The sequence below is a fragment of the Hibiscus syriacus genome, unplaced genomic scaffold (genome assembly GCF_006381635.1).
Source record: "Hibiscus syriacus cultivar Baekdansim isolate YM2019G1 unplaced genomic scaffold, ASM638163v2 tig00111098_pilon, whole genome shotgun sequence".
Classification (NCBI taxonomy): domain Eukaryota; kingdom Viridiplantae; phylum Streptophyta; class Magnoliopsida; order Malvales; family Malvaceae; genus Hibiscus; species Hibiscus syriacus.
This window is the reverse complement of record NW_024062983.1, coordinates 1,139,458-1,154,944: the sequence shown is the minus strand read 5'-3', so window position 1 is coordinate 1,154,944 and position 15,487 is coordinate 1,139,458. Positions and strand designations below refer to the sequence as shown.

Below are 15,487 nucleotides of genomic sequence, written 5' to 3'. Positions count from 1 at the left end.
TTGTGATGTCCCGAGTTCGAGCATGAAGAATGCTATTATCAAGAGTGTGAACATTCAATATCAAATAATTAATAGTTATATTCGAATGAATATTATTTATACTCACAATTGAAAAAAAATCCAAGAATAATAGAATGAAAATATAAACTAAGTTAAACGGTTCAGAATCAAATACTTTAAAAGATAATTATTATTACATGGAAATCTGCTAGAGGGATATAAATGTAATATTAGATCAGCAACGGCTAAATCCAAGTACCAAAAAAGAAAAAGGATGTTGCAGTGCAGCCCTGGCCTTTGTGTTTTGTTCTTTGTTTCATAATATAAAAGTAGATTTAAGACACTGTCCATTATTTCCTGCATGCAACTGCCGTAAAATGTTGCAGATGATATCTTAGCCGTTCATCTGCTAACATGTTCTTTTACGTCACTTATGTCTTTTCTTTTGTTTTTCTACTCATCTATTTATTCCATTATTTTCCACATTTACTCTCTCTCTCTCTCTCTCTCTCTCTCTCTCTATCCTTTCTCTTATTTTCTTTCAACTGAGCCTCACATTGCCTTTCTACTCGTTTCCGGTTGTTTCCAGTTCCCTCAGATCACTCTCTTCTCTCTGGCTTCTGTTTGTTTCGTGAGAAAAATTCGAGGGTTTTTTTTTTATCTTCCTACCTATGGCCTGGCTTCATGCTTTTGTTCTTCTTCTAGCCGTTTCTCAAGCAACTGCTGATGAAGGTAAAGCTTTTTATATCCGACTCTTCCATTTACTCAATCTTTGCTTAATACTTCATTTAAAGAGATCTTACAACTGATGAGCTCGATCTCTTTTCGATCAGCTTTCTGGGTTTTCTTTTGTTCCCTTTGTTTGTTCTTCAAGTCATTTGAATGCTAGAAATCTGATGAAAATGTACTGTTTAAACGTGTTTGAGGGGAGATCTTTTGACTGTAATGAAATTCTTTTGCCTGTAATGAAATTCTTTTGCCTTTTTTACTTTGCTTTGAGGGATTTTAGTAGGTCTGAAGCATTAAATTGGGGAATAAGTGAGGACAGAAGAGAAGTTGGGGGTATTGAAAGATCATATATATATATATGTCCTACATGTCAGCTAATGAGAACGTAACTGATAACTCTTCTAAGAAGAAAGATATAAGTATATAACCGACTATAATGGGGATACTCTGTGTATAATGTGGAATCCAGCTTTGATACTGGGGACAGGGTAGATTAAAGAAATAGTTTTCCCCTCATTTTGTTCTTATTTTCCCAGTACTATTTGCATTCTTTTCCTGAATTGAATACAAGGAAAAGGAAAATGGAAACCCAAAACCTTTATCTTTAATGTAGAAAACATTGGTTGAACTGGTTTTTTTATATATTTGCCAGACTCGAAACATTTGTCGGTTTCCGGTTGAACGGATCCGGGTTTTTCATTTAATGATCAATGTAGCTCTAATATTGTTCAGCAGGGTAGATCCTAGAGGTGATTCCATTGGTTCCTTTTAGTCCCTCACTGTATTTTCTTTAAGAAAAAGAGAAATCTCGGGCAGTGGCATTTCCACTTGCCTTGGTAATGAAATAAAATGGTCAAAAGATTACTGGATCTAGGAAATGTTGCCGGCTTTGGAGTAGGGAACATACCATCATTATATATCATGTCTCAATGCTTTTGATGTAGCTACCATGCACCCATGTTTGAATAATTTTTATAGAAATGACACATGGATAAGTTTCTTTGTTGGAACTCTACTGATCATGGTGGAGTTTCTATTTTAGTGAAGTAATGTCTTGCTGGATGCATTCTATATCTGACACTTTCACTTAAGTCCGAGTAACATAGGGTTGTCACGGTGTCTTTAATTCGATACCAGAATCGGACATTCTTGTCTTATTTTAAAGCTAGTATGGATTTTTAAGGAACATGATTAATTGATTGTAAAGCGTTGATAGTAGCAGCGTATTTGCTATGTAGAGAGATCTGTTTTAACTATTTTGGTCAAATTTTGTTGTTGCAGATCCATATATTGGAGTGAATATAGGGACAGATCTATCAATCATGCCACACCCAACTCAAGTAGTTGCTCTTCTTAAAGCTCAGAAAATCCAACATGTTAGGCTGTATGATGCGGACCGAGGAATGTTAGTTGCTCTTGCAAATACTGGAATTCGAGTTATGGTTTCTGTCCCCAACGAACAACTCCTTGGCATTGGACAATCGAATTCCACTGCAGCTAATTGGGTCTCTCGGAACATCGTTGCACATTATCCAGCAACCAACATCACTGCAATTTGTGTTGGTTCCGAGGTTTTCACTGCTCTTCCTAATGCAGCACCAGTGCTCGTGAATGCCATGAAGTTTGTTCACTCTGCCCTCGTGGCATCGAATTTAGACAACCAAATCAAAGTTTCATCACCTCTTGCTTCATCTATAATCCTTGATTCTTTCCCACCTTCCCAGGCCTTTTTCAACCGGTCGTGGAATCCAGTTATGGTCCCTATGCTTAATTTCTTGCAGTCGACGGGGTCGCTTCTCATGCTTAATATATACCCTTACTATGACTATATGCAATCAAATGGTGTGATTCCACTAGACTATGCACTTTTCAAGCCTCTTCCTCCTACAAAGGAAGCGGTCGACTCTAACACACTTGTCCACTACTCCAATGTCTTTGATGCTATGGTCGATGCTACGTATTTTGCCATGGCTTTTCTGAACTTCACTAACATACCTGTTATAGTGACCGAAACTGGTTGGCCATCGAAAGGTGATTCCAAAGAACCGGATGCCACAATAGAGAACGCCAACACATACAACAGCAACTTGATCCGTCATGTGATAAACAAAACCGGAACTCCCAAGCGCCCTGGAATTGCTGTTAGCACTTACATCTACGAGCTCTATAATGAGGACCAGAAACCCGGGCCAATCTCGGAGAAGAACTGGGGTTTGTTTGATGCAAACGGTGACCCTATTTACATACTACGCTTGACAGACTCAGGGGCATTGTTAGCAAACGACACCACTAATCAAACTTATTGTACGGCAAAGGAAGGTGCTGATCCGAAGATGTTGCAGGCTGCTTTAGATTGGGCATGTGGACCAGGAAAAGTAGATTGTTCAGCATTGTTGCAGGGGAAACCATGTTATGAGCCTGATAACGTGATTGCACATGCAACTTATGCATTCGACACTTACTATCACCGTATGGGGAAGACTCCCGACGCATGCGACTTCAATGGGGTTGCAGATATTACAACAACAGATCCAAGTAAGATTAACATAGAGCATGCACACATAGATACTGATATAACAACATTATTGATTACATGAGAAGGAAACTAAAGTTTGCTTCTTTTCACAGGTCACGGTTCTTGTATTTTTCCAGGAAGGTAAAAAGAAATAACAACTTTTTACCCCTTTGGCTTAGTGTTTTTTTCACTTGTCCTTCACGTTTGATTTGTTATTTGTCGATGTATGATGCAGCCTTGGAAGGAATGGAACCATGGTAAATATAACAGCACCGTCGATGAACTCAACGAGTTCGGATTCGGGTCGGAATTTTTACAGCGGGGAAGGCTTCGGTACCGTGTTAGTGGTAATCAAAGTTATGCTGTGCAGTGTAATCTTCTTGTAGGATGCTGTGCAATTTATTTTAAGCAAAAAATTTTGAGAGTGGAGAAGTTGGGTCAATGGGAAGTTTTTCCCCTGTTATTTTAGGTTCAGGCCTATTCGGTTTTGTACAAAATGTTGAAGTGGAGGCGATTATTTCGCCAATAACTCATTAAAATCCTTAATTCTTTTGACATCATATTTAACAAATATGAACACCAGCATTACTGCATTAGCATAGCGGAGTATTTTTTTTTTCAATTAAACGAAAATAAATTTTATCAAAAAATAGGGTAAATAGCAAATTTGATAAGTGATTTTTTATATGATTCTTATTTTACTCACCGTAATTTTCAAAATTTTCAATTTACTCATTTAATTGTGCAAATTGAATTTTTTGGTCACTTTACGTATTTTTCAAAATTTTCAATTTATTCACTTAATTTTGTAGATTGAATTTTTTGATCATTTTGCTGTTAAACTTCTCATGCTGTTATGATGTGGTTTAAAAAATGGTTTTTTAATTGTTAAACGGTCGAGTGATAAAAAAACTCAATGTTTAAAGTTGAGTGAGCAAATTGAAAATTTTAAAAGTACGGTGAGTAAAATAGAAATTATATGAAAATTCAGTAATCAATTTTGTAATTTACCCATAAAAATAAATAGTCTAAATCAAATCCAAATTTAAAAACGTTTATCTCACACACGATAGGCATTAAACGAGATCGGGTCAACTAAACGAAAAAATCACCTTATAAGGTGGTCCAATTTGTATTTCAAATTCCTATTATCTTTTTATATTCGATCCGAGGAGTCTAGATTTCGGGTCCGGATCCAACCATCCGCGTGGAGTCCACCCCTACTCCTCGAAACCCTAAATATTCCCTCCTTTCGAAACCATATAAATCTCCCCATCCCCAAGCCTCTAATGCAGCCGATATCTACGGCCTCCTTCCCCAAGACCAATTCCTTTTCTCTGTATTCATGATTTGAATAGCGTCTCTCTATGATCCGCACTGTTCTCTATAACGCTAGAGGATACGAAAAGATGCGATATCAAAGGGGCAGTTTCCAGAATCTGCATTTATTAATAATATTATTAAGTTTTTTTCTAAAAAAAACGTTATAAAAATATAAATATGTGTCACTTAATAAATTTTTAACTTATTATTGTATAGGTATCTAAAAGTGTAATATAAAAAACGTTAAGTACATATTTTTAATAAAAAATTGTATAAATACTTAAAATTAACTTAGGGTATAATTTTGACACTTATTTTTGTATTAAGTTAAAATATAAACATGACATATGTCACTTATCGATTTTTTCAATGGTATTTATTATATAGACACCTAAAAGGATAACGAAAATAAAAACATTAGGCATGAGTTTTTTTTGCCCAATATCCTAAGTGAATCAATTATTTGGGGTATTAGGTTTACCTATAATTTATTTTGGAAAATACTGTAGCTTCTATAATGCACCCCTCAAATATTATTTTAATTGGTCACTGCATAGTGGGTCCTATTTATGTCATTATTTTATTGATATTTGACATGAGTCTATTAAAAAATATTTTTTTTAAAAATTAAAATTAAAAATAAAATTTTTAAATTTTAAAAAAGAAAAAAAATTAGAGTGAACTGTCACGTGTTCAATTTAAAAACACTAGTTGTTGGTCAATGGACAGACGAACAACAATATTCACTTGGAAATTGGAATATATGTTGCGTGAAATAGAAGTTCGCCGTATTATTTTTTAATTTGAAAAATCTTATTTTTAAAAAAAAATTTAATAGACTCATCACCTCAGCGTGATGAGTTATTATAATGTCAATAAAATAATGGTCGATGTGGGACCCACTACACAAGGACCAATAAAAATAATATTTGAAGGAACTTGTCACCTCGAGTACACCGTAGAAAACGTCGCATTCTCCAAAACAAAATTTGAGTATTCCCAATATCCCAAATAATTGATCCGCTTGAGGTATTAGGCCAAAAAAACTCTAAAAATGTCATATCGAAAACGTTAAACACCTATTTTTAACGAAAAATTCTTTAGACAATTATTAACTTAGGATATAATTTAAACACTTATTTTTGCATTAACCTTTCTTTTATATCCATCGGTATTTGATTTATTGATCAATTAATTCGAATCAGGTACTAAAGAGACAAAAAAACAACCCTATCAAATATGTTATTGTAAGCTTTTTTAATTATATTATTAAATCAACTTTCAAAATATTTGACGAATATATCCATTGCAGTTTTACATTAATTAAAATTTTAAAACAAAATGTATTTATCAATATCCAAAAATTAAATTTCTCCAATTCTCATGTTATATAAATATAAATTACATAATAAATGGATAATATATTTTTAATTATTTTAAGTATAATTTTTTTAATTATAGAATACAATTAATTTAAGTATAATTTTTAATTATAAAATAAAGTCGAGTTAATGGACTGAATCGACAAAATCGATCAACATTAAGTCGATTTGATTAATTCAAGCACAATTATAAGAGTCAATCAACTCAATTATTATCCAGGACAATTAATACATCAAATATCAGTTATTAAACTAAAAAAACAATGACCAAGGGTGGTTTGTAAGCAAAGAACGCAGACGCCATTACAAGCATAACAAATAATGAAGTCTTAGTAGATCAAGTTTGATTCTGATATATAATCGTACGTGTAATTCAAATAACATACAACAGTCCTACACAATAGTGGGGAGGTTCTTCACTCCAAGAGCGGATACTGCAAAATTTACTGGAATTTGGTTCTAATTCAACTCAACCAACATGTTAAGCCTAGACAGACTGAGATATGACCTCGGCCACCGGCAATGGTGCTGTTCATCTTTCAACCTCGGAATCACACCAGCTGTTGCTATCCCATCTTCTGCACATCCTCCGGTGAAAGTATTTTTATGTACCAAACGTTATTCACAAATGCCCTGCATTGTTTCATTATTCAAACAAAAATTAACCACGCTTATATACGCTTAAATGTCGAAACGATAATCGAATGAAATGTCATCAAAATGCGAGGAAAATCATCTCGAGTTCTAACTCAAACCACATGATTCGGTCTTGTGATGTAACTGTTGCAATTCCATCGTAAAGGATATGTACATGATGAAACAGTTGTTTAAAAAGCAGCTAAAAGAGATTATTGTGTTTTTCCAATTAGTTTTAAACAACTGCTGGCAAAGTTAATCAGTATCCAAAAACTACAAACGATCAGAACTTAAATTGATTTGGACTTCAGAAATCTATTTTGTAAAAACTCTTACAAGATGGAAATAAGACCAATAAAAAAAGGTCGGATAACTGAAGATATCTGTCCAACTATAAAAATGATATCATTTTTATGAGTATTCAGAGACTGATTATCAGAGACCATGTTTTGAAGTGCAATTCTAAGTTCTTCATTTGTGAATCTAATCTAACAGCAGACCATGCATGCATGTGGAGTTTGACTAAATTTATAACAATAGAAAATACTTACTCCCATGGGTCGTCTCCAAGGAGAAGAATATCATTCTCCCTATCGACAAATACAAGCTGCCAGCCTGATCCAAGAGGGTCTTCCAACTTCCCCTCAATTCCAAACATCCGAGCCAGCTCCTCTCGCAGCTCATGGTAGCTGCTGAACCTGGAGATGTCCAATGAGCGTCCCACCGACCCTGATTTATAAACCTGCAAAAATAAACGAAAACATAGATCATTGTAATCTTGAGAGAAGTATGATGAATATGAAATCCACATTAGAAGCCACTGTTCATATACCTTGACAAATGTTGGAGGTGGAGTAGGTGGGTCAACTAGCCCTGTGCCCTGCAACTCTGAGTCTTGCATGAAACCATACAGAGGATTATGGAATGAGGGATCCCCCAATGGAATTGATGGCACATCAGCTTCACTTGAAGATGGAGTGAAACCAGGCATTGAGGTGGGAAGTAGAAGGCCAAAGGAATCGTTGTTAACAACAAAATGAGTAGAATTCTGAGCATCCGTGTTACCGATATCTAGCTCTGTTATAGCGTCTTTTCCAGGAGAAACTTGTGGACCCGATGTTGAGCTAGCAAAGGCATTTACCTGTGAATGGGTATACTTTGGGGCCCAGGACTGTTGGGGTAATTGGTCAGCTAGCATTGACTGACCAGTTGTGGAGAAGTTCAAAAGATTTGCACTGCTTTCAGGACACAATGAACCCAGCATATTCAGAAGAGGGGGACCAGATTCTGAGAACTTTGCTGAGTCAAAAAATCTGGTTTCAGAAATGATGAAGGCACATTCGCCAGCTGCCTCTGCTGGAGCTGATCACTTTGAATCACGCTATGCTGTTGCTGAACCCGCTCCTCTGAGTGACTGCTTACTTCTTCTTGTCCAAGGACAGGGGGCAAGCTCCCAGTTAGAATTTGGGATTGCTGTGCCTGCATAACGTCATGTGTAACTGACTGTGAATCAGCTCGCTGCTGCTGCTGCTGCAAAAGTGAACTATGGCTGCTCGGTTGAGTGTAAGATTGCTGCAACTGCTGTCTCAGCAGATCCCCACTCACAAAGTTCTGCAATCCATTGGCTAGCATGTGTTGGTACTGCAGATTATAATCATTTCCAGGGAAACTCGGATCTAGTTTTTGCTGCATCCATGGGTATGAGCCGAAAGGCTGAAGATTCAGAGATTGCAGTCCTTGCTCTCCAGATCCCCCCCTTGGCCACATTAATCCATTAGGTATATCATCTCTGTTATCTGCAAGAACATAGCAATCACTGTGAAAAACCCAGGGAAATAGATAACAAGTAAATAGTAACAAACATATTACCATGCATCATGATCAAACTGTCCAAGTTAAGGTAAGCAGTGAAAACTAGCAGAAGGCAAATGACAATCATTTTCATTGATTTTGTTATCAATGGTGCATGAAATTGGTACAGCCTAATAGATTCTAATACTGACAGAGGATTTGAAATAATTCCAGAAGATTTATTAAACAAACTTTACCTAAAGCAACCGACAATCATAATTCCAGAGCCCCGAAAGAACAGTTTAATCAATCTTAAAGCATTAAATTTAAATTAAATGCCGAGTCTTGGAAAACGGGCTTAAGGGAATAAGCTCAGAAAGAATTACCATGCAAAGATGAGGAACCAAAATTCCAAGAGCGTTTCAATCTGAGGGGAAATAGGTATGGAGACATTGGAAATGTTGTTAAAGGCTCAATCTCCCACAATGATACCCTTGGCTGCCTCTCACCTGCTGTTGACTCATCCCAACCAACCTACACATAGTAGTGGGCAAGAAATCAAATTCAATTAAAAGGAAAAAAAGAAGAAAAAATAACTCTTTTTCATGAGCAAGTAAAAAACAAATTCAAAATCAGATGTAAAATGCCATGCATTCTAATGGGACTTAAGGTTTGATTACTACCAACTATGTAAAAACTGGAGAACAACTAGGAGATATTTTCACAAAAGCTCTTAACAGGGTCTGAATTGATTTTCTAGATAACAAGTTGGACATGATTATATATGCTCCAACTTGACGGGGGAGCGTTACATATCTGTAGGCTAAATCTTTGGATTAATATATATTGTATTTAATGTAGGTTATTACATAGTTAATGTAAGATGTTACTTTACATATTATAGAACCTTTATACTTGTTTATATACCCATAATGTTGATGAATAAAGATATGAGAAAGCGTTCTATTTCAAAATTCTACAGGCTACAACTAAATCCTTCTAAGGGCGATGTGTATTTGATTGACATGTCTCAAGCTACTTTACAACAAGTGCATGAGGTCACACGGTTTGCAATAGTGAAATTACCTGGGCAATATTTAGGAGGGGTACTCGATAGGCAGTTCAAAAGGGCAATAGTACTGAAATGATGGTTATAGATAGAATAAAAGAAACAGTTCGGGCTAAGCTTTTCAATGAAAAGATAACCATGAATGATAGGTTAAATAACAAGCCTAGTATAGTTTGTGGAATTTGCTGTCATGTAAAAGTTCTGTGATGGGCAGTGATCACTGATGTATTTTTGTAGTAGATTATTGCTTACTGGACAATGAATGAAACTTATCCCAAAAAAATAGAATATGCCACCATATCATCGCAAACAATAAGAAATATGTCGTGCACCATCTATTAAGTGATCCATGAATAAATATGTTAAAATTTACCTTCACAGACCGCCAATGGGAATTTGGCCAGCGAACGGGATCCAAACTACTTATTCCTGTTATTGTACCCATATACCTAGAAAAGGAGAAGTTTGGCATTTACATATGAACAAATATATGGTGCAATATAAAAACTTCTGTGCAGCATTATTGAGAGCAATGCATTAAGACTACACTTTCAATAGCAAGCTTACAACAAACTTCAGCTGGGAAACAAAAATCAACAGCGCGGGAGTGTGACAGAAAAGAGAACAAAGTTGGCAAAAAAATAACTCAATCGCTCCTATTTGGCATAAAAATACTAAAAGTCTTATAATAGAAAAGTTAAAACCTTGACCTTTTATCCTGAAATTCAAATAAATAATAAAAATGTGGCATGGAATAGTAAAAAGTATGGTGCAATAGCCGAAGTTTTATGAACTGTCACTCTAGTTCTACTAAACCTAATAAAATCCAACCATTTTTAAGGTAAAAAAAATTAAAAAGAAAAAGTTTCAAATACTAAAACAAGGACCCCACTTCTTTATCATGAACTTTTCACCTAATAATTGTAATCAAGCATAAAACAGTTTCACTTCAATATATACACAAGTTATTTGACACCATATCAAAAATTCAGCAAAAAGTTGTCATTAAAATATTTAGATGGGCTTTCAAGAACAAGAATCCGATAAACAGAAGCAATTCATAGAATCTCATGGGGTGATGCAATAAAATAATATTAAATGAACCATTAATAACAATAATACCTACGAACACTTGATTCTTCTGTCTCAAAAAGCATCCTAAAACGCATCCCAACTGAGATGCGTGTGTGGAAAACAGCTTTGACATATTTTGAAAAGGGTATCACAAAATCAGATGAGCTGGCCCTGCATATTATAAAAACAACTTTGTTAACAGATAAGACATAAAGAATAAATCAGAGCTAAGAAATCATCACCACCTCGGATTATAAAATACTGTAAAGCAGCTATTAGTAGCAGCAGCATGAGCTGCAGCAGCAAGTAGTCCAATGTGCATGCTATCACTAGATAAAACAGATGATGGCATTACAGTTTGTGGGCGAGCGGCGCGGCGAATTCCCAAAAGAAGCTGGTTCTTTTCATTCCTAATGACAAAAATTGACAATATATGGTAATAATGCTATGTGCCATTTAAAAAATATTTAGCAGCGTGATTAGGAAAAAGAAGAATATGAATACCAAATAAACAGAACAGAATCCCCTGCAACAAGTCTCTTGGCACTAACAAACACACTCCAGCCTGTAGTAAGAAGGTGGCGTTTCGGCTGTCCTGCAAGTCAGGTGACACCACATCAACTTAAATAGAAAATCAATAGTTGCAGTCTCAGATGGATGGTTTTAGTGTCCAACAAAAGAAAATCTAATTTGTTACTAAAATGGTTGTCTAAAGCAGATTATAAAAAGACCGTCCAACCATAGTTCCCTTAACTACAGGCACAAAAAGAATCATTATAGCAAATATCAAGTGAATAGACTGAAGTCGCATGCCCGAATATATAAAATATATTAGTCAATCAACTCAGAACAAAATCTAGGATATGTAAACCTCGGTTGATATTCTTTTGTGTTTAGAGGTTCATTTAGTAATTGTTGGTTCCCACTCCTAAACCCTGCTGAGATAAACCACTTAGTTACAAGGTTTTCATTATTTATGGAGAAACTGGTTCTAATTACACAATAAACATTGCACTGATAAAGAAGTGGCAGTAACTTCCATATTCTCTTAAAGCATGCATCATACAACTTTAACTTGAACATTGATCTTCTGAGTCTGTCCACATCTTATTGACCTATGGCTTCGATGCTTCTCAAGTTGATGTTTCAACAATATGAGCTAAAAAAGCAACCTATCAGTCTTCTTTTTTGTGAATCATTACCATGATTTCACACAAGATCCAATTTGATTTCTGTGCCAAAGTGTCTAAGTTAGCTTAGGGCCAAGTTGAAATGCAGCAAAGGCACTGTACCTCTGGAACAAAGATAACCATAGAACTAAGGAGATAAAAGTGACTTAAAACTATATGCACCAGGCACTTTGAAAAACTTAAATACAATGTAAGTTGCATAGTAGACGACGAATATGACTCAGTTAACTCCCTTTTTTGAACTATTTGGTACTATTAACCAAAATCAAAGAAAATTTCATTAAACACGAACACAGATACAAGCCCGATGTCCCATTTACACCAATAATTAACTTGTAAAGAAAAAAGGAAACTATTTATTTCTATAAATGTTGGAAAAGGGAGGTGGGTTGGAGGGTTTAGGAGAAAAGAAAGACTATAAGCTATGAGAATCCTTTGATTGAAGCAGCAGTTGAAACTAACCTCTAAATATATGTCTAAATTTCCACTCAACGTCATGTAGATCCCTCGCAATAAGTTCCTGAGCTGGTGGCTGTTGCGAGAAGTCCTGCAAACAAAGAACAAACACGTCAGCACTAAGAAACTGGCATGAAGGTAGAAGATATACAAGTCATAGATTACCAGTGGTGGGAAGACTTTTTCGGCAGAGCGACGTGGAACAGAAAAACCACCATGGGTACTAGTATCACTTGCTGTCAGTGTCTTATAGAAATAATTGGTTGGCTGCTTGCTTGGAATCCCCAACTCCATAGGAAGAAATGTCTCTTTCTGCTCTTCCTGTATGGCAAAAGAGAAAAACATATAAAACGAACCCAAAACTGTATATTGAAGTGAAGAAGAAAGCAATGCTTCTTACAGGTGTCAAAGGCTGCAGTGACATTTGGGCGTATACTTCATCTGTCTCAACATCAGCCTGAAATCATAACACATGCATAAGCAATGTTTGAACTCTTTAGACACTGAATGACTGAAAATTTAGATATAAAAGGGAAAGAACTTACATGCATGGTGACTTTGTGGAGCTGACATATCAACTGAGGCGGCAAGTTGGGGTAATTTGGAATGTGGGTGTCGACCTCCTTGTTAGTGGTGGCAGCTACCTGAAAATTGATCACATTTTCCATTATGTTTGGAACTAAAAAACGTCGGTTATGAACAGGGAAGAAAAAGAGAAGCATTTGATTGCGTGTAAAAAAGACCTGCTCGCTATGACCCTGAGGAAAGTAGACGACACGGGTCCCCGCAGTGGGTAGACAAACCAGTGGGCCGGCGCAGGCATGCCATAACTCAGAGTTCAGGCACTTGTTTTCCCCTAATAATCATTGACCATTCATTATAATTTGAATAGATGAAGAAATATGAACAAATAAATCCATTTATGTGCACCTGTAACAAGATTTAGATACATGAAAAAAGTATCATACTTTTAAAAACTTTGAACAGAAAGAATACCTTCATTAGCCTGCTGCTGACCCTGTCCTGACGTTGAAAGCTTCATATCAAACTTAGTTTCTGGTTCGAAAGAAGATAATTCTAAATTAAAGTAAGAAACCCAACAAATCACAACCTTTCACTCGTACTGCAATCATTGCACATGAAATGGCAAAACCCCTAAAACTGTTTTTAAAAAAGCAAACCCCATTTTAGATCTTAAGCTCGGGAAGTGGAGGGAGGAGGAGGAGATGACAGAGTTTCCTCTTCTTCTTCCATCACAACACCATGGGTCTAGGGTAAGGGGCTTTTTTCTTAAATCACTACAAAACTCAGCCAAAACAACTAAAAAAGAGAAAAGGGAAGGGAAGAAAGTGGTTTTTATAGGGGAGTGGACCACCAAAAACTGAAAGCTGAAGCAGCAGGAAGTATTGAGAGAGAGAGAGAGAGAGTTTAAAGATGTTGGAGGAGAGACAATCTGGGCCGCTGGTTCATCCGTACGGAAGGATCCTGGGCGTCTATGGGGTGGTGTGATACGACAGCAGAGCATGTGCGACCATCCTCCAGTGGTCGCTGTCACAAGTACCGATTGATAGCGCTCCATTATAGTTTTAATAGGGTGGAGTTACCAACAGGTGCAGTAGTGAAATAAATAAAAAGAAAAATTCAAAGATTAAATAGGGAAAACTATTGTCAGAAACAGGGAATATAATTATTAATTCTACTTTGACTTTGGGTAAACAAAAGTCCATCACTTTTCTCTTATCACAAAATCAAGTTATTATTTTTAAAAATATGGTAGTAAAAGTTATCATTATACTATTATTGGAATGTTAACAAGTTAAATTGACAGTTTAAATATACGATGAATTTAGGGGAAGGAAACTAGAAAAGCCTCGGTGGTACAACGTTGTTGGTCGCAATAGTGGAAATGTAGGGGTTTCAAAGGCATTTAATGCCTACAAGAACTATATATTCAAATTTTATCAATGTTTGGTGCCAACATTTGCATATGCTTGCTGTCCATCATCTTATTATATCAATGGGTGGAAATGCCCTTAGAAAGTTTGTTACCCTTCACGCTAAATCATTACTTTAACATCCATCAATATATTTTTAGATGTTCACAGTTGCCACACAAGATTGTTGGGGATGAAAATTGTTCTCCGAATTGAGGATGCATACAAACGTCTTTGGGTTGGAACCATACATGTTTCTTTGAAGAAACCAAGTCGTAATTCGATTCGGTCCGACTTTTAAAAGATAAATAAACATGTATGAATATAAAATTTAAAATTATAATAGTCGTGATAAGAGAAAAAGTAAATGAGGTTGATGATATATATCAGCTGCAAGCAACAGAGTTCAAGTTAATCGAACATCCAAAACACATCAAACCCCCATGGTATAATACGAACACACAATAGATAGTGAAGCACAATAGAGAGAGGCGTTTGCAAAGTCAATATGATGGTCGAAGGCGAAGCAGACTGATTCCGAATGAAATAGTGCAGATCTTGAGCCCAACCAATGCCAAGAACCCAAATTTCCTGCACAATCATGTCCATAACTTTTGTTCCTATCAATAATTGTATTGTAACATCTTCAATCAAGAAACATGACCTACTGGTACTAAAATGGGAAAAAGAAGTGGAAAGGAATGAAATACCCGAGATTGAGACGGTTACTGGGATCACCGGTGGCATAGCCGGTGAAGTAGAAATAACGGGCGACGATGTAGAAGAGTCCCAGGGCAGCAGAGACGCGAGGATGGCCCATCCCTCCCAAAATAACCAATACGAAGAGCATAGGCATCATCTCCAGCGAATTCTGGTGCCCTCTCTGCAATCATTCCTATATGAGTAAATGAAAGCCAAAATGAGGCAGGCAAAGGCGAAGTAAGCAAAAAACCTGAACACAGTTGAAGAGGTTGGCATCTTTGTTATCAGATTCGAGAGCGTACAGAGTCGGGTAAAAGACCTTATACCGCTTGCGAGCTTTCCCAACTTGGATAGACATCCACAGGTTGAGGAAGCTGTAAAGAACCACCACTATCACCACATATCCAAATTCATCTCCTAACACCTCCATCTCTCCTCTGCTTCTAATCTTTTCTTTCACTGCCCTTTCCCAGTTATTATATTAACCCTCCAATCGCTCACTGCTCCCTCTTTGTTTTCTAATCTGTGGGAATTCTCGACTTTCTCGCCAAGTAAACAAGACATCTAGGCTAAAACAAAAGCCACCCACTTGGTTTTTTACGTTCTCATATGCACTCAGCATTCAAAACCCACAGCCAGCACATAAAAATATTACTAAAAAGCATATATTATATCGTTAATCAATT

General features: G+C 36.2%; 3 protein-coding genes across 3 annotated transcripts; 1 reads left to right on the top strand and 2 right to left on the bottom strand.

Annotated features, from left to right (window-relative positions):
• Nucleotides 1-514: 514 nt before the first annotated feature.
• LOC120153121 (glucan endo-1,3-beta-glucosidase 2-like) lies at nt 515-3,743 on the top strand. Its single transcript, XM_039165118.1, has 4 exons — nt 515-732; nt 2,011-3,264; nt 3,358-3,385; nt 3,480-3,743. The coding sequence occupies exons 1-4, from the start codon at nt 672-674 to the stop codon at nt 3,628-3,630; spliced, it is 1,494 nt and encodes a 497-aa protein (XP_039021049.1). The 5' UTR covers nt 515-671; the 3' UTR covers nt 3,631-3,743.
• A 2,514-nt stretch (nt 3,744-6,257) lies between these two features.
• LOC120153118 (auxin response factor 8-like) lies at nt 6,258-13,747 on the bottom strand. Its single transcript, XM_039165115.1, is given in 15 exon segments — nt 6,258-6,582; nt 7,137-7,327; nt 7,418-7,890; nt 7,893-8,381; nt 8,763-8,910; nt 9,819-9,894; nt 10,568-10,690; nt 10,765-10,929; nt 11,024-11,114; nt 12,172-12,256; nt 12,331-12,486; nt 12,566-12,622; nt 12,711-12,809; nt 12,909-13,021; nt 13,162-13,747. Coding segments are annotated over 15 exon segments (2,379 nt in total). The 5' UTR covers nt 13,208-13,747; the 3' UTR covers nt 6,258-6,515.
• Nucleotides 13,748-14,587: 840 nt separating this feature from the next.
• On the bottom strand, nt 14,588-15,270 carry LOC120153113 (microsomal glutathione S-transferase 3-like). The gene is made up of 3 exons (XM_039165112.1): nt 15,052-15,270; nt 14,810-14,982; nt 14,588-14,690 (listed from the first exon to the last, which is right to left on the bottom strand). The coding sequence occupies exons 1-3, from the start codon at nt 15,229-15,231 to the stop codon at nt 14,603-14,605; spliced, it is 441 nt and encodes a 146-aa protein (XP_039021043.1). The 5' UTR covers nt 15,232-15,270; the 3' UTR covers nt 14,588-14,602.
• Nucleotides 15,271-15,487: the final 217 nt, after the last annotated feature.